The sequence below is a fragment of the Mesocricetus auratus genome, unplaced genomic scaffold (genome assembly GCF_017639785.1).
Source record: "Mesocricetus auratus isolate SY011 unplaced genomic scaffold, BCM_Maur_2.0 Super-Scaffold_15014, whole genome shotgun sequence".
Classification (NCBI taxonomy): domain Eukaryota; kingdom Metazoa; phylum Chordata; class Mammalia; order Rodentia; family Cricetidae; genus Mesocricetus; species Mesocricetus auratus.
The window spans coordinates 32,423,091-32,449,199 of record NW_024429186.1 but is presented as its reverse complement, the minus strand read 5'-3'; the positions used below and the strand labels follow the sequence as shown (position 1 = coordinate 32,449,199).

General features: G+C 50.7%; 1 protein-coding gene and 1 pseudogene across 2 annotated transcripts; both read right to left on the bottom strand.

Moving 5' to 3' along the window:
* Window positions 1-4,320: 4,320 nt before the first annotated feature.
* Window positions 4,321-25,890, bottom strand: Syndig1l (synapse differentiation inducing 1 like). 2 transcript variants are annotated; one of them, XM_005086381.4, is made up of 4 exons: window positions 25,706-25,890; window positions 7,872-8,345; window positions 5,930-6,070; window positions 4,321-5,780 (listed from the first exon to the last, which is right to left on the bottom strand). In XM_005086381.4, exons 2-4 carry the CDS (start codon window positions 8,283-8,285, stop codon window positions 5,622-5,624), a joined length of 714 nt encoding a protein of 237 aa, XP_005086438.1. In that variant the 5' UTR covers window positions 8,286-8,345; window positions 25,706-25,890; the 3' UTR covers window positions 4,321-5,621. The 2 variants fall into 2 exon arrangements, with proteins under 2 accessions (XP_005086438.1, XP_040598695.1); XM_040742761.1 differs by lacking the exon at window positions 25,706-25,890 and adding an exon at window positions 25,358-25,515.
* On the bottom strand, window positions 6,685-7,138 carry LOC121139293 (annotated as a pseudogene).
* Window positions 25,891-26,109: the final 219 nt, after the last annotated feature.

Sequence of the window (26,109 nt, the reverse complement as noted above, 5' to 3'; positions counted from 1 at the left end):
TGAACTGTCCATCTATCTCTTGAGTGCTGGGACTATTGGCACGTGCCCCCCCCATGAAATTTGTGTGGTGCTGGGACAGAGCCCAGAGTTACTGCACAAGCACTTTGCCAACTGAGCTACACCCCCAGTTCCCAATGAAAAAAGTTAAAATGACAGCAGGGTGGCGGTGGTGAGAGCCTTTAATCCCAACACTGAGGGGGGCCGGCAGAGGCAGGTGGATCTTTGTGAGTTTGAGGCCAGCCTGGTCTACAGAGCAAGTTCCAGGATAGGCTCTAAAGCTACAGAGAAACCTTATTTCAAACAAAACAGAACAAAACAAAACAAAACAGTTAAAATGACAATGCCAGGTGGTGGTGGTGTACACCTTTAATCCCAGCACTCAGGAGGCAGAGACAGGTGGGTCTCTGAGTTTGAGGCCAGCCTGGTCTACAGAATAAATTGCAGGACAGCCAGTGCTACATAGAGAAATTCTGTCTTCAAAAATCAAAACAAAAACAAAAAAAATTTAAGAAATTCTATATAATAGTTGCTTATTTTTTTTTCCTTTATTTCGTTGTGAGGCAAGGTCTCAGTTTATAATCCAGATTGCCCTGGAAGTCATTATGTAGACAGCCTGGCCTCCCACTTGAAGCCATCCTCCTGTCTTAGCCTCCAGCATGCTGGGATTACAAGTGTGCATCCCACCCAGCACAGCACTTGGTGCTGCTGTAGGAGGCATACAAGTACTCATTTATGTACAAACACCACCAGCCCACTGCCCTTTTTTGTGTGTTTTCGACACAGGGTTTCTCTGTATAGCTCCAGCTGTTTTGGAACTCACTCTTTAGACCTGGCTGGTCTTGAATCACAGAGATCCACCTGCCTCCTGAATGCTGGGATTAAAGGTGTGCTCCACCTCTGTCCCGCAGGACCCCTATTTTTGCAGATGGGAAAATGTGGAGGAGCAGCTTGCCCAAGGTTACACAGAAGGGGGGATGTAGATTTGAGCCGGGGAATCTGTCTCCAGGAAGCTGTGACCTCAGCCTTCTGTTATTCTGAGTCCCTGCCCACCGATGAGCAGGGCTGGGAGTAGAGGTGGCCAGACATTGGTTTCAGACAGGACATAGGCAGTGTGTGATGGCTGCCACAGGCTGCGCTTCCTTTTACTGTGGTAAAGACTTCGTTAGCCTCAATCTCCCTGTTTGTAAGATGGGGAACACGAGTAGCCCCACTGAGGAAGAGAGTTTGTTGGAAGTCCTTTGTGTACTCAAGATGCCCTTGTCCCTATTTCACTGTGGGCAAGCGTCTGTGGTCCCCTTTGCTTCCTTCTGGGATGCTTCTGGGCAGACCCTGCTCCTGGGAGTTTCCGCCATTTCCCTGCAGAGCTGGAATTGGCTCTGAAGTCAGCCCTGCTCTTCAGAGAGAGGGTTTTCAGGGACAGAGGGTGGAACGTTGGAAATTCAAATGAGCCACACGAACACCTTTTATTTCTGTTCGGAACATCTGAGTCTCCCTGTGGGGACTCCTCTGCCCAGAGTAGTTTCTTCCTCTGTACAAGAGAGGATGTGAGAACCCTGGGAGCAGGCTGAGGCAAGGTTGCCACCCTCTCACCCACCCTGGGCCTTGCCACCAGAAATAGCAAGGGCCAAGGTGTCAGCCCTAGGGAGGGGCAGCTGGGGAAGCCTTTGAACTGGGAGATCCCTGGGAGCTAAGGCATCTGTTAATGTGGGCGCAGGAAGGCGGCAGCAGGTGGCCCTGGGTTTTCTTTGCCTTCAGGAAGGCAAACATCACCAGCTCAGACGAGCAGCACCAGGACCTGGGAGTGAGGCCGAGGCTTAGCTCATAACCTGCGACACTGGGTAACTCATGTCCTTGCTGGGTTTCTGTTGTTTCTTCTACAGCCCGGTCATCGGCAGCACGGTCACGTATGGATTCGTCCTTCTGGGGCCTTCCTAGATTCATGCCCTAGAAGACTTGTTTGTTGCCTTGTTGCAGCACTGTCCTTCTCCCTACCTTGGGGTGGGGTTCAAGCCTGGCCAGTCTGTGTCCGGGGCTGAACTTGGCATGTGAAGGTGATAGGTTTCCCACAGCTGCCTCCTGGGGGAGCTGCTCTAGGGAGGGGAGAGGCTTGAGCACAGACAGATGGACTTTGCCTTCAGGGCCAGGGACACTTAGATGTTCAACCATCAGGGCAGCCCAGATGTAGACCTGTACATTTGGGGAAGCAGACTACTATGCTGCCTGCTAACTCTTGAGTTCTAGGGTAGGGGGAGATCTGGGGCCTTGGACCTGTAGCTAGGGAAAGAGAAACAGTATTTGGGAGGACAGAACCTGCTTGTTAACTGGTGTGGTAGTGCTGTGTGACTACAAGAAGACTTGGTGTCCATTAGCACGCTGTGGGAGGGCAGGTCAGAGAAGGCTGCGGGAGCCCTGGGAACTGGCTTCTGGTCATCAGAAAAACCTTTCCTTAGGACAGGGACAGGTGCTGTCCTTACTTGGCCCAGTCCCCACCCTTCTGCCTATTCTGGGGCGGTGGGGAATGGCTTTCTCACCTGGACTGGGGTGCAGAGAAAAGACGCTTCCTCCCCTCACTCACAGAACCCTTGGCTCCGTGGCTTACTTAGGGCAGAAGCTTGGCAGCTGCCAGCCACAGGCCAGATGGCCTGAGCCCCGGCTCCCCATTGTCTCTTAGTCCAGCCTTTTGTCCTCCGTAGCACGGGCTACCCCCCTCTGCCAGATGCCTCATCCACTAAGCAAGGACTTTTCTTGTCTTCATCCTTTGCGGCCCTCGGAAAACCTCGAGATGATGGAATTAGAAGGTCTGAGGGGCAGGGGGAACAGGTGCAATTTAAGGGCAGCTGGTGAGGGGAACCCTGAATTCTTGGTGTGTGTGTGGGGGGCTCTGCTCTTCCAGCTGCCCTGACTTCCCTGTGCAGCAATTTCAGTTTCTATTTTAAACAGTTTGGGTTGGTTGCTTCCCTGCCTTCCTGCTGGGTGTTTATAGTGAGGAAAATAATTGGTAATATTTGCACAGATGTGCTGGCACCGCAGCTCATCACGGGCACCTTTACCCAGGGGACTGCCCCAGTCCCCCCAGCCCCCAGTCTCTCCGCCAGCCAGAAGAACCAGGGGAGGAAGGAGAGGAAGCCAGGACACAGGAGGACTAAAGTGCCCCAGGCATGCCAGAGGCAGGGCCTCATCCGGAGCAGGGGAATGTGGGTGCCTGTACTCCAAGGACTCTAGGACAAGCCAGGCCCACGGAACAGGCCTTTCCGTGGGAGTGGGAAGCCCCCAGGGCCCTGCCTCTCATCCCATTATCTTTGGTGGAGCCTAAATTTGTATCCAGGATAGGGATGGAAGCGAAAAGGATGTGAAGAGGATGTGGGGGAGGGGGCAGGGCAATGGCTAGGGTGGAAAATAGTAAATCAATCTAGGTAAGGTGCCTACAGGAGGCAGCCTGAGAGACATATTGGTCTCAGTCTTAAGAGACAAGGAAAGAGAGAAAGGAAGGGAGGGAGGGAGACACAGGAAGTCATAAGTTTCCCTTTCCTTCTTCTCAAGGCCCAGAACATCACACTGGGAGACTGGGAAGGAAGGCAGAGTTGGCTGGGCTGTGAGGCCTTGTGCCAGCCTAGAGAAGGAGTGATGTCTCAGGGTAGGCAGAAATGGATGGGAGCCTGCCGTCTTCGCCTCTTGAGCGTTCATATGCTGCGTGCGGCCTGCATGTTTCACGGCTGGGCCCGTGTGGAGGTGTGTGTGTATGCAAATGTGTACACATATGGTGCATACACATACATATATGAATGTGCATGTGTGTGTCTGGGTTTGGGTTCCCTCAAAGCTAACCCTGAGAGACATCCAATGGGGAGTCATTTCAGGCTGTGAGTACAGCAATGGGAAGGACAGGGAGGAAGGTAGCCAATGAGGGCCAAACTTTCAATGAATTGCTGCAGTGAAAAGCAGAGGAGGTCCTGCTGGGGACCCCAGAGAGCTAGGGTGCAATGTGCCTCACCTTCCATCCAAGGGGCAAGACATCACAGCTGCTTATCTACATCAGGCATTGAGTGAAGGCAACATCGCCTCCCCTCCTGACCCCCAAGGCCCTTACACCTAGGAGAACTTTTTCTGCAGGCTTGCCTTGTATGAGTCAAATACAATCCATGCAATCCATCCACCTACATCGCAGGTACCACAGGCCGAGCAGTCTTAGGGCGGCATTGGCTTCTGGCCCCTTTTCTTGAGGCCCATATGGAGATCCAGAACAACAGTCGGGGGATGATGGAAGTCGGCATTGGAGAAGCATGGGGTACAGACACAGTACAGCAAGAGGCCCAGATGGCGCCAGGTGTTACAGAAAAGTTTATTATCAGGATAAATAAAGACAGAACGGGGACATTAAAATTGCCAGTGCAGGAGTGGAGCGTGGGCAACACCTGAAGTGGGGGGGGTGGGGGTGGGACCAAGGATGGCCAGTGGTGGAACCAGGGCGAGTAAATGACCAGGGTCCCCAAATCGTGCACAGTCCTCCTGCAGGCTGAGTCCCGGGGGGCTTCCCTTTCCTCTGCTCTTGATGTCTCTGGAACTGTCATTCCTTAGTGCCTTGGCGCAGAGGGGCTTGGAAGCAGTCCTGAGTGGCAGTTATCAGAAGGTGCTCAGGGGCCATTACCACCATTACCCCATCACTCAAAGATGGGAAAATATCATGGGTGGAGAGAAAGGCCTGACCTTCCTGCTTAGGTTGATGGAGGATTTAGAAATGGCTACAAAATTGCTCCAGACCAAATAGTCCAGACAGAATCCAAACAGCCTGGAAACCTCCACTGGAGGCTCTTACATACCCTTGCCCACCAGGATGGAGAGAAGCAAATCCCTTAGGTGAATTCTTTTTTTTTTTTTTTTTTTTTTTTGTTTTTCGAGGCAGGGTTTCTCTGTATTGTTTTGGAGGCTGTCCTGGAACTCACTTTGTAGACCAGACTGGCCTCGAACTCACAGAGATCCGCCTGCCTCTACCTCCCGAGTGCTGGGATTAAAGGCGTGCGCCACCAACGCCCAGCCCTTAGGTGAATTCTTAGTCCTCCTCTCTGGCACTGTACTTGCCTTTTGCCTGGTGCAGAGAAGCCCCAGGAACCCGCCCTCAGTACAGAGCTCACCAACCCATCTCTACCCTGGGAGTCACTGCTGAGACTATCTTCCACACTAGTACCCGGAGTCAGAAAGAGCAAGGGATGGTTTCTTTCCTGATTGGAGGGTCTTGGGCATCATGGGGGAGGGGTTAGATGTACACCGGGGAGAGCCCTGTGGCCTGAAAAGGCTGGCCGCATCCTTTGTTCCTTTTCTCCCCGGAACCTCCTGCTCTTTCTCTGTGGCTAGTGGGGGACTGAGCTGCCTGTGGGACTGAGGTCCTGTGGGGAGTGGGCTAGGACTGTGGGACAATGCTGCTTCCTGCTTCCTGCTTGGCTTGCACTGGACTGGGAGTGGTGGGCAAGAGGGCCTTGTGAGGCGCAGAATGGGAGGCCTCCCCTCAACAAGCCGTTGTCACAGGCTCGCTTCCGGGTCAAGGCTCTCCGTGGAGCACACAGTTCCAAGCCTTACAGCCTCCCTCTGGCAGGCCAGGAGAGTCAGGACGAGGGTCCTACTGACCATTAGCCATGGCCATTCTGGGACATGTAAGCAGCCAGAGCCACCACTACAGCCACATAGAGACCGGCCCCCACAGCGATAGAGAGTGTGGCCAGGAAGAGCGCCCGGCGGGAGGTGGTGCTGGCCAGGCGGAAGTCCCCTTTGGAGATGGCCTTGCTGGTCTAGGGAGACAAAAGACTCATATAAGGCAACATCCCCACACCCAGCAAAACAGCCAAGTCCACCAGGCCCTTCCCATCCTGCAGGTGAGTGTCCCCAGCTGAGAGAGGTGGCCAGAGGGGCACCGCCGCTGAATCCCCGGTACACTTACCCCCTGGGAGAAGTAGAAGGCGGCAATGCCCAGAGGCCAGAAGCAGCAGAGCATGGAAAACAGAGTGAGCCCCAAGTGGTCCCTGGGAGGCAGGGTGAGGAAGGTGTCCTCACTTTCACTCTCTGTGGAGGTCGCATCGCTCTGCAAGAGAGTGGGGTTTGGTGGCACAAGCAGGTCTCTGACAGACTGAAAGGAGTCAGTTGAAAACACGTGGATCAGCCGGGCGTTGGTGGCGCACGCCTTTAATCCCAGCACTCGGGAGGCAGAGGCAGGCAGATCTCTGTGAGTTCGAGACCAGCCTGGTCTACAGAGTGAGTGCCAGGACAGCCTCCAAAGCCACAGAGAAACCCTGTCTCGAAAAAAAAAAAACAAAAAAACAAAAAAAAAAAAAACAAAAAAAAAAAAAGAAAGAAAGAAAACACGTGGCTCTTTTGCCAGCTACTAATCCCTGGGACCCAGCAGTGGAAGGAGATAATTGACTCCCACAGGTTGTCAATGGACTCCCACATCTATGCTGTGACCATACATACAGTAGATAGACAGATAGATAGATAGACAGACAGATAGATAAGTAATGTTTAAAAATGCAACAACAAAACAGGAACTATCCAGTGGGCGCATTCAGAGCAAGCCTCCTCTGCTGTTGAGAGTGGAGACTGGTCTTGTCACACTCGGTCACTCCACTCAGAGTCTTTTATTTATTTATTTATTTATTTATTTATTTATTTTTACTCGAACAGTCTTTAATGGAAGCTGTGTACGAGACGCCCCTACTCCCGCATCTTCTCAATGGTTTCTTCCTTGTATTTGCCCTTCCCCCTCGCCTACTTGTCGGGACTTGGCTCTCCCTTCCAGGATCTTCTTGCGGTCTTTGTCCAGCGTTAGCCTGGTGATACCCACCTTGCTGGGGTGGATGCCCACGTGGACAGTGGTGCCATCAGCCTTTTCTCACTGCACTAGTTCACTGCAGATGACGTATTTCTTCCTGTACACCTGGACCGCTTGGCCAATCTGCTGACCTTTGTAATGTCCTCGGACAACCTGAACTTCATCATCCTTTCGAATGGGCGTTGGTGGAACATCGTACTTCTGTCTCAGCTCTTTGGAAAGAGGGGAAGACATGATCTTCCTCCGAATGTGAGAAGGTGCATTGAAATGCCGTTTGCGGTTCTTGCTTCGGTCAGAAGTCACGAAGGGATTGAACTTCATTTTGGCGGCTGCGATCCAGCGATGGCCGCAAAAGGAAAGAGGTGAGTGGTACTTTTAGGAACTTCTCACCACGGAAGAGCGCAAGTTTCTGAATGCAGAGGTGTTCACCACAGGAGAGAGACTGGCGAAGATGGAAGGCATTCTCAGTGCCCAAAGACGGAGTGATCAAGTTAACAAACAACGGACGAGCTCACAATGAAAGACCCCGTCACTTTACAAATCACCTTGTAGAACATATTAAATTACAAGGAGCCACATCAGAAAATCGGGTTATAAAGGCACACACTTTGTGGGAGAGAGGCAGAGAGGAAACATGATCAGTCACCAAAATAATCCCATTATTCTCAAGTGATTAATAGCTGCTATTTGCAGTGGTTGTGATTTATCTGATAAACAGTTAACCCAAGCTAGTGCTTTTCTGCCTCGTTCACCTCCTCGTCCTTCAACAGCGTATCATGTAGCCCACAATAGCCTTGAACTCACCAGGGAGCCAGAGCTGGCCTTGAACTCCTGATCCTTCTGTCTCCACCTCCCAAGTGCCATGAATACAACTGTGCCTTCTTTTTTGAAGTGGGGTCTTACTCTATAATGCAGGATGAGTTTGAACTCTATGTAGACAAAGTTGACATCAAATCCCTCGTCTTCCTGTCTCAGCCTCCTGAGCGCTGAGATTAAAGGCATGTCCCATCACGCCCAGTTTAGAATCTACATTAAAAAAAAAAAAGCTGCTTACCTCCTCCTCCTGACTGCCCTCCTGGCCCTGCAGCTCCTCTTGAACCCCATAGGACACGGTGTGGATGGTGACATCCTCCTCAGTTTGACCAGGTTCTGAGCTGTGCCCTGCGGGTCCCACTGGAGGCTCCCTGGCTTCGGTGAAGCTGGTCTCACAGCTGCCTGCTTTGGGTTCTTTGACCTTGTCCTTTCCCAGGAGGCAGCTGGGCCGATACCAAGCCTCCACGGCCAGCTGCAGGGACCCGGGGTCCAGGAGCTGGTGGGTGCGAGCAGGACCAGTACCTCCTAGGAGGTAGGAATAAAGCTTCTCTTGGCAGGACCAGCTGGACGGGGCCTCCGTGTAGGGGTAGGGGCTGTGGAGGTGGGCGGGGCTCCGCGGCAGCAGTGGGTTCTGCAGTTCACTCAGGCTCTCCATGGTTCTGCCTGCAGTTGCCAGGGACGGGAGTCTCGGTTCCTGACTCGGTCCTCTCGGAGCCTGTCAGGAGAGCAAGACAGGTAGTCACAGAGGCCAGGCCACTGGATACATGGCCTGGTGTGGTTAAACCTGTAGATCTTTGTGTTCCAAGTTGGCCCCAAGCTCTGCTTTGCCTGTTGTCACCTGTGGGACCTTGAGCTAGATATTTATTTATTGGGTACCAGATGGTTGTGAGCCATCATATGGTTGCTGGAAGAGCAGCCAGTGCTCTTAACCTCTGAGCCATCTCTCTAGCCCTGAGCTAGCTATTTCTCAGAGCCTCAGTTCCTCTCTCAGTGAAGTGGGGATGGCAGTGGCTCCCACTACCCCATTTCCTTACTCAGCACATGATTAGTCGGAAACCAGCTATGTGCCAGGCACTGTGCCGGATGCTGAATCCAGCGGCGAGAGAGGCGAAAGTCGGGGGTGTCTGTTTGTCTTCAGGGGTTTAGCCCAGGTGCAGAAGGCAAGTCTAGAATAATGCGTCTCTCCTGAAGAAGTACAGCACATGCAGCACGGACACTTAGCTGCAATGGCAGCACTGACAGGAAGGTGGGAAAGGTTTTATGCTGAGATGTGGAGAAGCCAGGTTACAAGGGGAGGGAAATGGTGCTGTAGCCTGGATTCGAATTCTGCCCGGAGGCTTACGTGTTAAAACAGAGGTTCTCACCTGTGGGTTGCAAACGCTTCATCAAAGCAGTAAAATTACAGTTATGAAATGACGATGAAGGAATTTTATGGTTGGGGGGTCACCACAACACGAGGAACTGTATTAAAGGGTCTCAGCATTAGAAAGGTTGTGTTAAAGGTTTAGTAGTCCTTTGGTGTGTGGGAAGATTGTGAAAACCTTTAAGAGCAGGACCTAGTGGGAGGTTTTAGGCCAGGGGGGTGTGGCCTTGAAGAGCATTGCTGGGATGCTGGTCTTGGTCCCACTCCCCCTCCTGACCTCTACAAGGGGAACAGCTCTCTCTGCAGGCTCTCTGTGACGCTGGCAGTCTTACCACACTTGCAACGCATCAGGGCCTGTAGATTTCAGGCTGGAACCTCTGAAGGAGTCAAAAAAGCCTTTACTCCTCTCAGATCGATCAGGTATTTTTGTCTCAGTGCCAGGAAGCTTATTTCCCCCAGAGGGAGGAATATCTGCAAAGGTCCCGTGGCTGGACAAAGGACAGCATGAGAGAGGGCTGATGTGTCTCAAGGTGCCCACCGAGGACTGAGGGCCTTACGTGTAGCTCTGGTGAGGTCTAAGGGACCGGGGACATCAGCACAGATGTTTCCCCCGAAGTGTTTCCTATGCTTCCCATGCAGAGTGGATTGGAAGGGTATGGTTCAACTGCCAAAGCATTATGACATCTTTTTTATATTAAAAAATTAAGCATGTATGTATGTATGTATTTATTTATTTTTTGGTTTTTCGAGACAAGGTTTCTCTGTGGCTTTGGAGGCTGTCCTGGAACTCACTCTGTAGACCAGGCTGGCCTCGAACTCAGTATGTATTTATTTTGAGACAGTGTTTCTCTGTGTCCTGGAATTGTCTGGGTAGACCGGGCTGCCTCCAGACTCAGGGATCTGCCTGTCTCTGCTCCCGAGTGCTGAGATTAAAGTCATGAGACACCATGCCCAGCTTCAAATGTTTATTTTAAGGTTAGCATTTACTGTATTTTATTTGTGTGTATGTACATGTCTACACAAACATGCAAGCCCTGGAGGAAGCCAAAAGTAGGAGCTGGGTCACGTGAAGCTGGAGTTACAGATGGCTGTGAGCTGCTGGACATGCATGCTGGAGACTGAACCCTGGTCCTCCAAAAGAGTAGCAAGCGCTTCGAACACAGGGCCACCGAGTCAGCTCCCTCCCACCCCTGCTGGTGCCCATTTATTTGTTTGTTTTTGAGACAGGACTTCTCTGTGTAGCCCTGGCTGTCCTGGAACTCACTCTGTAGACCAGGCTGGCCTCAAACTTACAAAGATCCACCTGCCTCTGCCTCCAGAGTGAAGGGATTAGAGGCGTGCATCCCTGGGCCACCATTTATTTATTTTTATGACTGGATCTTGCTATGCTGTCCAGGCTAACTTCAAACTCACTACGTAATCTAGGCAGAGTGGCTCACACCTATCGACTTGGCACTTAGGTTGGAGGCCAGCCTGGGCTATGTGGTGAGACCTTGTCTCAAAACGAAACAAAGCGACAATGAAGCCCCCCCCCCACGCAATCAAACAACCAAAAAAACCCCTATGTAGCTGAAACTGGCCTTAAAATCTCCCTGCCTCAAGCCCCCACTTGCGGGGTATGCAGGAGCATGCCTGGCGTTGGTGGTGGAGTTCACTGTGTCTTCAGGTAAACTGAGGATCCAGGGTTGTCATCCCAGCTGTTTGGGAGGCTGAGGCAGGAGGACTCCAAAGTGCAAGGTCGGCCTGAACTACAGAGACACTAGGAACTAAAGGCGTGCCCACCACTACCCATCTTAAGTCTTTTTGACTTATATATTTTACGTGTATGATACATATACACATGTTCAACATACACAGAGATCAAAAAGAGTGCATCAGATCCCCTGGAACTGGAGTTATGAGTGGCTGTGAGTCACCATGTGGATGTGGGGAACTAACTTGGGTTCTCTGGAATAACAGCAAGTATTCCTAACCACTGAGCCATCTCTCTAGCCCAGGAGGCTGCAATCCTTATTTATGGGCTGTAGAACTTGTCCTCGCCCACTGGGGGCAATTCTGAGCGCTCCCAGCTCCCACTCTGCTAATGACAGAAGAGAAGAGAAGTTTACTAGATCCCACGCCCAGTCCCAGTCCCTATCACGAATTCACAGTCAACGTCTGGGAAAGGGTTGCTTCTGTTTCTGCCCCCAAAGAACATGGGTGAGTTCTAGAAAGATGGTTCCGGAGTGACCTGAGACAGAATGGCTCCAGGAACAATGCCTGGGTAGTGGACAGAGAGGGAGTGCATGGAGGACAGGGGCATCAGGATGGGAGCAGGGCGCTGAGGACATGTCCAAAGAACTCTAGGTTCCCCTGGCTGACTCAGCACTGGGGAGGACATGGGCTGATGCTTACAGGAGGGCAAAGGAAATGAGGAGATGCTGCCATGGTGCTGAGTCCCTGAGAGTTACTGCGCTGGACCGGAGGTTAGAGGGATGCCTAATAAAGAATCACAAAGTGCAACACACAGGGTCGTGAGGTCCAACGGCCCAACTCCCAAAGCAGAGAGAGTACATGTGACGCTGAGATGCAGGCTGCCATGTGCCCAGGGGCCCCACTTACACATCACTCTGCTGTGACTTCCATGTGACTATCACCCAACTGCGACAGAAGATTCCTAGTGTAGCAATGGGGCATGAAGCTTGGGCTGGGAGGCAGGTTCAGATCACAAAAGCAGCTCCTCAGCTTCCCTCCCTGGGAGCCCATTCCTGGTTTATAGGCTTCTTCTGGCCTCATGAAGGGTTTGGAGGAAGTGGAAGCCCATTGGGCCTCAGGAGGGAGGCCCTCTTTGGACACCTTGTCAAAATCGGGACAGGGCACATTTGGAGCCCAGTGAGGTACGTGATGATGACTCCCTGCCATTGCCCAGTGTGCAGGTTGAGTGAGTCCAGGGAAAGGCGAGATCTGTTTTGGGTAGGTAGGCAGCAGAGCTCCAGCTGTGCCACCACAGTTCCTGCCTTATCCCCACCCATCTCTCTGGGAACCACGGACCCAGCTCCCAGAGGACCCTCAGTCTCTCCTCTTGATGATCTTAATGGATAGATAGTCCCCGGTCTAGGGGTGTCACAGCCTAAAGCAGTGATGTCACTATCCATGCAGCTGAGGTGTGCAGGGGTCTTGAGGAGGAGTGGGCAGCCCCAGGGCATTTAGAGCTGCTACCTGTGTCTAACTCACCCCTGCCCTCACCTCTACCTTATTGGGAGGCCTTGGCAAGTCTTTGTCCTTCCCTTTGGTGCCGTTCCCTGCCCCCAAAAGGGATGCAGAGATGCCTGGAGACCTTAGGGGCATTTGCAAGCCCAAAGCAGGCAGGGGCAAGTGACCCCAGCTCACTCTCTGTCCCTGTCAGGCTCCCTAGTTCAGACACCCAGCTGAGCCTCTGCAGTCCAGGCCACACCCAGCCTTTTCTGGACTCCCTCCTTCCTTGTGCTCCGAGGGGTTTCCTCCCATCCCCAATGACCCAAACAAGGCTTTGCTTCACTCACAGAGACGTGCGATTTGTACACAGTGGGAAAATGAGAAGTCCAAGCATTGGAAACAAGTCCAGTAAACGATGGCACACAATCCAGTGGTACACGGCCTTGCGCAGGCTCACCAAGAGTAATGACACGAGAAAACGCTCATTGCAGTTCCAATGAGAAGGAAGGAAACAATCGGAGTGCGCAGCCATCTCCACTCCGCCAAAATGTCAACAGTGATTAGCTCCTGGAGTGGAAGCCCAGGAGCTTTCGCTTTCTTCTTCATGCCCTCTTTTTTCTGTTTCCCACATTTGTTCATTTATTTATTTACGATAAGTGTGTACTACTTTTAAATCAGAAAAAAAAATTAAGGGCTTAGATTCCTTCTGAGTCAGATGGAGCCTAAAATCCATTGAAGGCTAGGAGCTCCTGCTGGGTTTGGTGGCTGACTGCAACATTAAAGCCTTTCCTCACCCATATTCCTACCTGTACTTCAACTTTCGAAAAGTCACCTGTGGGTGGTTGCAGCCAAGAGTCATGGGTTTTTATACAGCTCCACCCCCTCCCCCAACTACAAAGTCATTGGCAGAGTTCATGGCCTCGTCCCAGGGACCCTACTCTGAGTCCTGACTTGGAGAAAGAATAACAGGTCACTGCATCTCCTGTGCCATTGGCTTGTCTGGGCCTTTGGACCTGGTCCTTAGGTTCCTGTTCCTTGGGTGAGACATCAAAGCAGAGCACTTCCCATGGCATCTCAGCTACCTGGTCTTATGTGGGCTGTGTGTGCCTCCTAGACTCTGGTGTGGTTGCTAGTGTACCTGCATATGAGTGTGTGTGTATGCATATGTGTGTATGTGTGTGCATGCATGTGTGCCTGTGCGATCATATGTGTTTGCTCCAGAGGAAAGGCACAGGAAGGCCTAGGATTCTGAAGTCCCTATAAATTACATAGGTGAAATTATGAGTCTGAATCCTGCAAAAGCCGAGTTGGGGAGAAGGTGTCTCCAAGAACGCCAAGCCCTTGAGGTTGCCTCCCCAGGACTAGTTGAGCCCTGAGGTTGAGGCTTTGCATGCACAGACCAAGGATAGGAAACCATCCAGGGATCCCCAGAGTCCAGTTACAGCCTCCTGTGACCATACAGAGCGACAGTAGATGGCCTTATCCACAGAATGTGGGAGAGTAAGGAGGGGGTAACTGTAGCAATGCAGCTCAGTGGCTCCCTGGAATTCTACTGGGAGAAGAACAATAACTCATACTTACTGAGCTTTTTAACCACGTGCCAGGAACTGAACTGCTCCAAGTGCTCATTTGACTCTATAATTCTGATGGGAGCATAACAATAGGGGGTGGTGTCGGCGGAGGGCTTTCTCTTCCAGCTGTGACAGACTGTGAGTGTCACATTAAACTGCCAACAATAGCTAGGAAAGCTGGGGCCGAGGGGCAGGAGGGCCTGGAAGAATCTCCAAGGATGCCAGGATTCAAGGGCTCTCAATACCAGGATCCCAGGGGAAAGGGAGACCCGGAGGAGAGAGCCTGGGCTTCACTGGGGGGGGGGCTTTCTTGATGCCCGAGGGGCTGGTTCATGACCAGCTGCTCACGGCAGGCTCAGGGGCCTCTGTGAACACCCCACAGTTTCAACTGGCACCCCTGTAGGAAAACGCTCCAGAAATAGGAGCAAACCAGAGACAGATCAGCCCTCATGAGAGCTGGGGGCTAGCGCGGGGTCAGAGACCCCCTCACTGGATGTTGGTGACCTGTACATGGCATTGCTGGCTGCCTGGGCAACAGTTGTCCTTGGGCGGTGGGTCTCAGCCTTCACAGTGTGAGGCTGAGTATCCCACCTCCATTAATTATGGTTCTAGCATAGGGTGTGGATAGTTTATGGGGTGTTGGGAATCAAACCCAGGGCTTGTGCGTGCTAGGCAAATACTCTGCCAACTAAGGCTTAGCCATAACTTTTCTTCCCATGTAACTGGGGCTTGAACCTTAAGGATGTTAGGCAAGTTCTCTACCACTGAGATACACTACCACTGGGCTACATCCAAGCTCTTATTTTTATTTTATTTTAACATTTGAGGCAGGGTTTCTCTGCATAGCCTTGGCTGTCCTGGAACTCATTCTGTAGACCAAGCTGGCTCGAACACAGAGTTCTTTCTGCCTCTGCCTTCCCAGTGCTGAGATCAAATGTGCGTGCCTTTACCATCTAGCACTCTTTTAGATGTATCCCTGAACTTTCAATTCTCCCTTCCCAATCTTCTGGGCACACTGGCACACATTTGTAACACTAGCACTTGGGATCTGGGGATCAAGGTCGTCCTAGGCTACATAGAAAGTTTGAAGCCAGCCTGGGCTAGAGATCTTCTCTCCAAAAAATAATTAAAAAAAAAAAGGTTAAGCTTATATCCAACTAAATCCTATATCAGGAACTACACTGACTGCAGTAGAACAGAATTGCTCACAAAATGACGAAGATAGTTTTATTTTTTGAGACAGGGTTTCTCTGTAGCTTTGGAGCCTGTCCTGGAACTAGCTGTGTAGATCAGGCTGGCCCTGAGCTCCCAGAGATCTGCCTGCCTCTGCATCCCGAGTGCTGTTATCCAAGGTGCACACCACCACTGCCTGGCGATAGCCATGTTTTAACCCATTTAGAGAAAGTCTAGCTGGGTGAATAGGAGATGCCTGCAACCCCAGCACTTGGGAGATGGAAGTAGGAGAATCAGGAATTTAAGGGCATCCTCAGCCACAAATTGAGCTTAAGGCCAGCCTGGGCTACATGAGGCCTCCTCCACCCATCCCCAAATACCCAAAGTTCTAGGAAAGGTCAATACTATAGAAAGCAGATCAATGGTTACTAAGGGCTGGGTGGCAGGGGGAGAAGAGGCCCAAGGACTCTTTGGAGTGACAGGACTGTTTCCTACCTTGACTTAGGGGTGGTTATATGAATATAACACTATGCAATAGATGATAAAATTTGTATGCAGATATAATCTTTAAATTCAAAAGTGCAATGAATTATAAAAAAAAGACAACATAAGTGTGATGGTGTATGCTTGAAATCCCAGCATGAATTTTAAACCCTTGCCAAGTGCTTCAAATGCATTAACTCATTTAACTATCTTCATGCATGGGAAAAAATGGGTCCCAGAGAGGTTAATAGGTTTTCTAAGATCACACAGCTGGAGAGTGGCAGAACCTGCTAAGTCTGTCTGGCCAGAGTACACTTATTTCACTACCAAGAAGAGGTGTGTGTGTGTGTGTGTGTGTGTGTGCATGTGCGTGTGCGCTCACGCCTACATGCATGTGATCAAGTTCTCTAGAATCTGTGGCAGGGCTGTGGCCTGCAGGAGGCTTGTTTAGTGCACATGATGACTTCTTAGGAGGAGGTGCCCTAAAGGACAGTGTGATTAGGAATTGTGCAATGCCGTCAGGTTGGGGTCAACCTTTATCGGGATATGTAAACTGGTGACAGCTATAGCTGACTTATCTTAACCTGAGCAGGTTTCCTGTGTACTTGATTTTGTGGATTTTAGACTTTTGTTTCTTTTTTGGCGTGTGTATGTGTGCCCATGTATATGTGAGGACATGTTGAGCTTGGGTGCCAGTCCTCGCTTTCACCCTGTTCGCAACAGAGTCACTTTGCTGTCCACTGTTGTGAGCATCCCACTAGCTGGCCCCGCCGTTTCCCTGGACTCTCCTGCATCTACCTCCCGCGCCCCCGTAGGAACACTGGGATTATAGACATGCAGCAAGCACCCAGTTCCGAGTTCCGGATTTGAGCTCAGACCCCCACTCCTGCAGCTTTGCCCACTGATCTTCCTCCCAGCTCCTGTTTGTTCTGGAGACATGTCTGGGTATGTTGTCAAAGCTGGCATGGAGTTTGCAATCTTCCTGCCTTTATCTCCCAAGTCTCACCAGGGCCAGCTCTATGAATGTTATGTTAAAACCTTACAGCGGAGCCAGATGTGGGGAAACACACCTGTAGTTCCCACACTCAGAAGGCTGAGGCAAGAGATTCTTGGCTTTTGGCTCAGCAGTTAAGGACACTGAATGCTCTCCCAGAGGACCTGGGTTCAATTCCCAGCACCCACATGGCAGCTCACAACTGTCTGTAACTCCAAGATATGACAGTCTCATACAGACAGACATACACACAATGCACATAAAATAAAAATAAATAAATCATATAAAAAAGAAAATATTCTTCAAAAAAATAAGAGATTCTTGAGTTCAAGGCCAGCCTTGGCTATATCAAAAGACCCTACAAACAAACAAAAAGTAACAAAGCTGATTATTATTGCTTCCCATGTTTCATTCAAGAAAACCAAAACCAGAAAGAAGAGGAGAAATGGGGGCCTTAAGGAAAGATGAGGAGCTGTGCACTGATGGCACACGCCTTTAATCCTGGCACTTGGGAAGCAGAGGCAGGCGGATCTCTGAGTTTGAGGCCAGCCTGGTCTACAGAGTGAGTTCAAGGACAGCAAGGATTAAATAGAGAAACCCTGTCTTGAAAAAACCAAAGCCAAAACCAAACCAAACAAAACAAAAGGTGAAGAGATTTGGGGTGACTTGGCAGTCCAGGGTGGATAGCCTTCAGAGGTCTGGATTCCAATAAGTACATAGCCTCTATGTGGGTACTGAACTATCAACCACTGTCTCTCTTTGCAACTGGAGAAACAATCTGGCCTCGAAATCACAGAGATCCACACCACCGGGCTGAGAGACACTTTAAACTGAGAGATAAACGCCAGGACTTCCTAGTCAGGCAGAAGATTAAACTGAAGTGAGTGCAATCCAGGAAGAAGGTAAAATCTTTGATAGGCACCAACTGCACCATCTTCTAAACAGTAACACATAAACCGTGTGGCCAGCCGGGAAGTACTGTGACTGGTAGCTGTTTGTACGAGGTTTATTGAGGCTGGAGTGATGATTTTCTTGGCCTGTAAGCAAGAAAGCAACTAAGTGAGCCTGTCATCATTAGCTGCCGCTCACTACATCTGCCAGAGAGGGGAGAAAGCCAGATGTGGAGACAAGGGCAAGGGGGGCTGAGTCACTGAAAATCGAACACAGCTTTTTGTTTGTTTCAGCTCGGATCTTAACACAGCTGACCATCGCCATCACTCCTCACAACCTTTGGTTGTCGTTGTTCCTTTCTTGGGGGTCTCACGTGGTCCAAGCTGACTTTAAACTCACTGTGTAGCTGAAGCTGGACTTAAACTCCTAGCCCTGGGCTTCTACCTCCTGAGCACTGGGAATATAGGAATGCACCACCACGCTGGCCTCTAAGAGTTCTTAAAACATACCGTAGTCTCCTTCGTTTGGAAATGTGATTGCGGGATGTCACAATGGCTGAGTGGGTAAAGGCACTTACTGCCAAGTCTGTTGAACTCCGTGCAATTCCCGGGACCTGTGTGGTAGGAGAAAAATAACTCCTACGAGTTGTCATCTGACCCCTACACGTGAGCCGTGTCATGGGTATGCCTGCCTCCCACCCCTAGTAAATAAATATCGCGAAAGCATAAGAATCAATCAATCAAGGGAACGAGGATGTGGTTTTTAGTTCGTAGGGTGCGTGCCTGGGATGCGTGCAGCTGCATGAACCAGGGGTGGGAATGCTGTAACCCGATAACTGCAGAGGTGGAGACAGGAGGGTCAGAAACTCAGGAAGATCCTTGGCTGGTCTGGGATACAAGAGACCCTGTCGCTCAGGGACAGAGCACTTGTCTAGTGGGAGCAAGGACCTGAGGTCAATCTCCAGCATCACGAAGAGAGAAGGAACAGCAGAAGAAACTGGTTGCCCAACTTAGCAGCAAGTGTTCTGACACTTGCCACAGCAGGTCTCCATCCACGCCCCTCCTCTCTGGTTTGAGGGCCGAGGCTGCTTCAAGCTCAGGATGAGCAATAGCCATGTGTGACTTTGAAGACCAGGTTACAGGAGGCTGCGTGCCTCTCACTTTCGCTTTGCTAACTGGTAGGCTCTTTGGAACCTTGAGCTGTCCTCTGGTAGTTGGTCTGCTTGTGGCCACCACGCCAGAGAGGCCGTGTGTGATGTGAGCAGGGGCTCCAGATGATAGAACCCAAGGCCACCCTCTCAGTCCTCGGTAAGATGCCGGCCGGCCGTGTGAACGAGGCCGTCTCGGCCTCTCTGGGTCTGCCCATCCGTTGCCAGGTGAGCTCTGTCAGTACCGCCTGGAGTGGATGAGCACGCAGCTACTGCTGCCTGAGTGTCTGGCCCTGCAAAGTCACGAGTGTGATGAGGTGTCTGCTGTTTAAGCCACCGTGTTTTGGGGGTGGTTTAGGCAGCAATAGATATCAAGGACAGCCTCCTTGGTGACTTTATGCTCCTGTCCCCATCTCCCCTCGACTTCACAGCCGTGTTTCTGGGAAGCGCCACTCGCATGCTGTAGCTCACAGCTTAAAGGCCACTTCCTTGGGGAGGCTGTCCCTACATCCTCAGTTTAGATTTTGGTTCCCTGGTTATCTGCACTCCGCTGCTCCACGCTCTTCCTCTCGAAGTGCTTATCACAGTCTCTATTTATATATGTGTGATTCCTTGATTAGTGTCTTTCTCCCTCACCAGATTGTGAGCTCCAGAGGGGTGGGAACTATGTATGTCTCGTATGTCTCGCTCATCCACATATCCCCTTGCTTGGAATATAGTAGGTACTCAATAGATAACCTTATGAATGAACGACAGAATTCACGAGCAAGTGAGCTAGCTGTATTAAACTACACAGAGGCTTCCTGTCCAGAAAGGACTTTCTAGGGCCATAGACATGTCTCAGTGATGAAAAGAACTAGATGCGGCTGGGCATGAAGGTGCATGCCTTTAATCCCAGCACCCAAGAGTCAGAGGCAGGTAGATGTCTGAGTTCAAGGCCAGCCTGGTCTACAGAACTAGTTTCAGAAAAGACAGGGCTACACAGAGAAACCTTCAAAAACTAGACACACACACACACACACACACACACAGACAGAGACAGAGACACAGAGACAGAGACAGAGACAGAGACAGAGAAAGAGACAGAGAGAGAACTAGCCGCTCTTCTGGAGGTCCAGGTTCAGGTCCCAGCACCCACATGGTGGCAGCTCACAACAGTCTGTAAATCCAGTTTTAGGGGCTTCAGCGCCCTCTTCTGACCTCTTTGGGTACCAGGCACACATACATGTAGGCAAAACTTAAAATACTTTTTAGGATCTGGGATGGAGGGTATGCAGCTGCTGGAGACACACTCAGCCCTGCACAATGAACATGCCTTGGGCGGTTATGTCAGGCCATTTCTCAGGAATAAGTCTCCAAGGTTAGATGGGAGTCACTTAGGTCAGACAATGAGAACAGGTAATTTCTCCAGGAGGAAACAAACAATGGCATGGATGGTGGGAGGGAGGGGAAGCTGGCAGGTTTGGTTGGTAGAAAGTAGCAGGTGAGGTGTGAAGGCCTCCTACACCTGCAGTGATGAGCCAAACATGGGTATAACAGGATAAACCATGACCTTGCCTGTGTTTTGGAGCACCCTGGATGGCAGCAGAGTAGAGAGGCAGGAGTGAGAGCCGGGTCAAAGCAGAGACTAGGAGCCCTGTTGATTGGTGAGGGCTGGAGTTTGGTTTCCAGCACCCACAGCAGACAGCTCACAAAAGCCTCATGGCTTCCTGTAACTCTAGCTCCAGGGGAACTGACACCCTCTTCGAGAGCCTGTAGGCATCTGCACATGCAGCTACATGAATAAAAATAAGCCTTGGAGGGGAGGAGACTGAAACTACTGAAACTCGTCCGGCACTAGAGAGGCAGAGGCAAGTGGATTTCTGTGAGTTCAAGGCCAGCCCCATCTACATAGCACGTTCCAAGCTAGCCAGAGCTACATAGTGGGACCTTGTCTAGAGAGAAAGTGGAGGGATTGACTATTGTGGTTTTGGTTTTAGTCAAAATAAATAAGATATGAAATCAACCAACAATGAATACATAAAGAGAACAAATTATATAGCTGGGTGTATTGACTCACACCTGTAATTGTGTTAAATAAAATAATCCAGACAAGGAAGATCAGAAAACCAAATATTGCATGTTCTATCTCATATATGGAAGCTTAGAAATGGCTGATCTGAATGTAGAATAGTGTGGCTATTAGGAGCTTGGAAGGGTGGATGGGGTGAGCTGGAGAATGGGAACTGAGTATAGTCAGGTAAGAGGGAATAACTTTCCATATTTCGTAACACAGTAGGATGAAAGTTCATAATAACCCATTGCACATTTTATAAAGATCTAGAAGAGAGGACCCCCAAAGCTCCAGACAGGAAATGATAAGGAAGTGTACCCTGAAGAACCCCATAGCATGTTAATGAGAAGGGAGTCCAGGATGAGATGAGGCAGAATGAATGCAGAGGAAGCCATGTCTGAGAAGGGGTAGTTGAGAAGCTGAATAGGTAGGAGTTTGTGGTTAACTAGAAGAGAGGGGGGAGGAGTCCAGAATAACTTCAGGTTTCTGGCCAGGTAAGGAGCAATGTGAACACTCCTGGTTCAAAAGGGCAGCCTGGGCATTAAGACCACATTTATTTCTTTTTCAGCTTTAGGGCCTGGAGAGACAGCTCAGTAAAGTGCTTGCTGTGTTTGCATAAGGACCTGGGTTTAGGTCCTTACTACCCACATCAAGAACAGGGCCTAGCGACACGTTGGTTAGCTCTCATGCTAATGTACAGACAGGTCCCGAGAGCTGGCAGGCAGCCCAGCCTAGCCACTCAGCACCAGGTTCAGGGAGACAACTTGCCTCAATAATAACATGGAGGGAAGCTGAGGCTGACACCTGATGTCAACACATCAGCTTCTGACCTTTCAGCCTCTGCATGCTGTTGTGCATACCCTAACACGCTTGCATGCACACACATGCCACACCATGGCCTATTCAGATTGCAAGATGTGTGACGTTAAAATAATAGAAGAAAAGAAAATGTTAATGGAATTCCCTAAGACAGAACAAAAAGGCAAAAACATGGCACATATGTAAGAACGTCAGGATGTGGGGGCATGTCGGGTCTGATGCCTGCATGACGCGACTTTGAGAAAGACACAGGAGAGAAATAACTGAAGACAGAGGGGTCACACTGCTATAGTAACACTGTGATCCCACCATTAAAAGCTCAATTAAAAAAATAAAGATGCAGAAGAAAAAAGTGTTTCCTGAGATTAAAGCAAAATAATATTTAGACCGTGAAGACCTACTGTGTCCTAAGCTGGAGAAAGTAGATGGGGAGAAGTTGGGTGAGCCTGGTTTGAAAGTATCTTAGGATACAAGGATAAAATTCTGCCCATTATCTGATGTATGAAATGGAAGTTTTAGGTTTAAGACCCATCCAAGGACTTTTGGAGAGGGAAAGGGGAGCCAAGGAAGGGATAGGACAGGAGAGGACACCAGGAGCAAATAAAACAGCTGGGGTGTTTTTCTGCTTCCGGGAAATGTCTTCACTGTTGTCTTCCAGGGAGAATCAATCTAGCACCCTGGGCTCCCATGGGCAAAACTGTTCTTCACTCAAAGCATAATTCATCTTGTGGCTGAAATGGAAAAAATTCCTGGGAAAACAGGATGGTGGCTCTACTACTCAAATGAGTCCATTTTCAGGTGGAAATCAAATCTTCATTCTCCATGAAACAACCTGTCTCTCCACTTCCAAACCACTTAGAAACAAATGGCATGTCTAATGATGGAAGATGACCTGATAGTCTCACTGCCTGCTTAGTTTGTTGGGGGTGGGAGTAGGGATTTGGGGTGAGGGAAGCAGTAAAGGAGAAAGAGAAAATGGAGAGTAGGTGAGACATAAGGGACAGGAACATGGTCCAGTTATTGCTCCCAGCTTACCGTGGTGGGTGGTCCCCATGTAGAATGCCAACTGAGCTTTTGAGAGAGGACAAAGACTAGGAAAAATGCAAGTTTGATGAATTAGGATGTTACTACTTCTCTGAACGAAGCCTGCTCCTTCTGATTTTATCTCACCTTTCTAGGGCCCATAGATGAATTGGCCTTTGGATCAGAAGGTGATTAATAATGTGCATGCCTGCAGACATTCATAGAGATGAGACTTGTGTGTATGTCAGTGCCTCAGCTTCTCTCTCTCTCTCTCTCTCTGTGTCTCTCTGTCTTTGTCTCTCTGTCTCTGTCTCTCTCTCTCTCTCACGCACACACACACACACACACACACACACACACACTTTGCTTTTCCTCCCCTTGAGACAGAGCCTTGTTATGTAGCCCAGACTGGCCAGGAATTCTCTATGTAACCCAGATTGGCCTCAAATTTCTGATCCTCTTGCCTTAGTCCTCAAAGTGCTAGTATTACATGTGTGCACCACCAGATTTTACTTTGTTTACCTTGTTTCTTTTATTTAAAAAATAATATTTTTAAAAATATTTTTATTTGTGAGTATGTTTTTTCCTGTATTTATGTATGTGCCTCAGGTCCCTTGGAACTGGAGTTAGAGACAGTTACAATTTGTTGTGTGGATGCTGGGAATTGAACCTGGGTCCTCCGGAAAATCAGGCAGTGCTTTTAACCACTGAGCCATCTCTCCAGCTGTAAACCCTATTTCTTAACAACCATGTTTAATTTATTCTTCCTCCTCCCCAGCTCTCCTCACTCTTACCCTAAGATCACACAAAAAATATCCCATTGCTGACTCTCTCTGGGGGCCTGCGGAAGGGCCAGAGTAGGAGCCTCAGCAAGGAGGGGACAGAGAGGGATAGCTTTCCCTGGCTGGAAGAAACAGGTATTATCTGCCTAGATGACTAGAGAACTCTGGAGCCCTGGCAGCCCTGGGGTAGGTGTGGACACCCACACACCTTCAGGTGGAGGGGCACAGCCTTTCCCTCTGCCTAGTAGCAGGACCAGTTCCCCCACAAACCAACCCTGTAGAAAATAACCCCCCTTTCTAGTGTGCTGTCCCTTCTGCCACTGCCACTATGTTCAAGGGGTTAGCGACTGTCCATTAACTCCAGAGAGCTGATTTTTGCCAGTGCCGCACCAACAGCTGAGAGCCAGGGAGCGCTGACGTGGGGAAGGGGGGGCTGGTCCCCCACCATGGCTAGGCACTCAGGGAAAGTCAGGGAGGTCACTGGCATGGCTTACTCAGCTCTACCGAGTGCCAATTAGCTAAGGTTTTTCTGAGCATTGGCCGTGCCTGCCACAGTTGAGGGAAAATGATTGTAAGAGAAGCTTTTTTTTTTTTAAATAAAATAGAATCCTCTCCACAAGGAAGGATCTTTCTCTGCTGTTTCTTCTTCCAGTTTTCCCAGGAGAGAGATCCCAGCCAGCCAGGTTCTCTGGGAAGAGAGCCACAAGACCCTGGCCCACTACTCCTGGGTGGGGTAAGTTTCTGGCCTCTTGGCTTAGAGGTTAAGGTCCCACCGCCTTGTCACTCTCTATATGCTGTGACTTCCCTGAGAAATGAGGAAAGCAGGAATGTCAAATGTGCAAGTGGCCTGTCTGCTTCTTCTCGCTTTCTTCTGTTCCATTCATAAAATCCACTTCATCACAGAAAGGCAATATCACACCAGGACATTGAAAGTGGTCCCCTGTATCCAAGAATAACTACGAGGTCTGTGGTGATGGAAAGCCTCAAGGAGCTAGGCGTCTTAGATCTCATCTGTTTCCAGTCTCTCCTATTATGGGTAAGAAAACCGCAGGGAAAGCATCGGGCTGGGACAGTCAGAGGCAGACCTGGAACCAAACACAGGGCCCCTGATTTCCAGTCAAACACTTCGACTGGTACATTTTCACAGTCCATCCCTTGCTTTTACACCCAGTTACTGAGTCCTTACTATCTTCCAGGTGCTGTGGGGGAGGGGGTGTGGAGGGAAGCAAAGAGATGAAAACAACACAATCCTTGCCTTCAAGGAGCTATTTTCCCTAGAGCTGTGATTCCTGGGGAAATATAAAAACAAAAACAGTGAGTCAGGCTCTTGCCCTATATTATCTTCTATAGGTGTTGATGGAGGAAGGGGGCCGGAAGTCCTTTTAAATTTCCTAAAGATTTATTAAGTTTAGCTTCACTGTCTCTTGGACCCTTTGGAGGCTTCGGGCAGAAGGAGCCATGGCTAGACTGCAGAGGGGGTGAAGATGACAGTGACCAGGTCATTGTCGACAGGCCTGACCAGGGCATGTGGACTGAGAGTAGCTCACTGTGGAGACGTGGCTCCGATGAATTCCGTTTCTTCATGGGATCTCAAGACGGTTCCCTGAGGGAGGCAGATGCTCAGAGTTCTTACCCTCACTGTAGGGATTGGGAAAATGAGGTTTAAGAGCTTGGGTAACTGATGCCGGAGATTGGAAGCTGCCAACCAGGGCTTTTTCTACTCTTGAGGGTAGGAAATTGAGCTGGGTTGGAGGGTGGCAAGGAAGCAGTGTGAAACCAGGGGTCGGCCACAGCCGCCAGCTAGTCCTCCTCTGCGCAGGTTTATGTTCATCTGCCCATTCTGCCACTCAACAGAAGTCTGTGCCCAAGAACTGGATGCACTTTGCAGGCCTGAATGAGCTCATTCAACACACACTTGCCAGGAGAGAGGGAGAACTCCAAATGGAGGCTCGGTCCAGGGTCATCAGCATTCAGGCATAGAACAGAAAACCAGAACCAGGTTCCCTACTCTGTCCTCCTGAACCAAGCAAAACTGGCCCCCTTTCATGAGCAAGAAGGCCACAGGTACCTTTTGGTACCAATTCTTTCCTCAGAGAAATGGATTAAACAGTCCTGAGGAGATAGATACCCCCCCACTTCCTTGTTCCAAGGGCTATTTCCAGGGCAAAGAAATCTAAGAGCAAAGAGATCACAGCCTCTCCAGTCCCCCTGGTGACCAGGTTTGGGTAGGAGAGACTCGCTGAGTGAAGCTTACTTAGATTTTACCAATGTCATGGAATCTTGGTGGAAACTGGGGTACCAGGGAGTCCTGGAGACTCGCACCAGTAGGCAAGGTGTCTCAGAGCTGTCTCAGGTCGGAGTCAAGGCCTGTTGGTACAGGGTCAAGGTGCCCAGGTGCCTAGTCCAGTCCGGGTCCCTCAAGTCCCTCCTAGCGTCGCCCTGCAAGGAGGTAAGGAGTGGGGATAGACCTATTCAGAGCTCTGAAGGAGCTCAAGGACCTGTCGCGGCTTGGAGCTCATCACTGGGAGGGCTCCCCCAGCTCTTCCCAGCTCACTAGGTGCCTAGCTCTGCGCTCCTGCTGTGCCCCCAGACGGCTCCTTACCTGTCGCGCTGCGGACTGTCCCGCCTCCTCGTGGGGCTCGGGGACCGGGCATGGGCCGGCAAGCGACGGCGTCCCCGCCTGGCAGCCGCGGTGGAGCTTCCAGGAGAGCTCCCTGCTCCCGGCCCGCGTCCCTGCCGCTGTCGCCGCCGCTGCTTCAGCACCGCGGACAGCTCCCGCCCGCCCGCCACCGCCCCGCGCGCCGGGCACGGTCCCGGGAGCCCCGCATCCCGGCCCCGCCGCCGCTCAGCGCTCAGCCCGGCCCGAGGCGTCTCCGCGCAGACTTGAGGGAGAGGCGAGGAGGGTCCCCGTCTCCCCGCCTCCCACCGCCACCGCCTCCCTCTCGCCTCCGTGCTCCGTGCTCCCTTCCCCGCTTCAGAATCAGCCCACCAGGCACTCCGGACCCA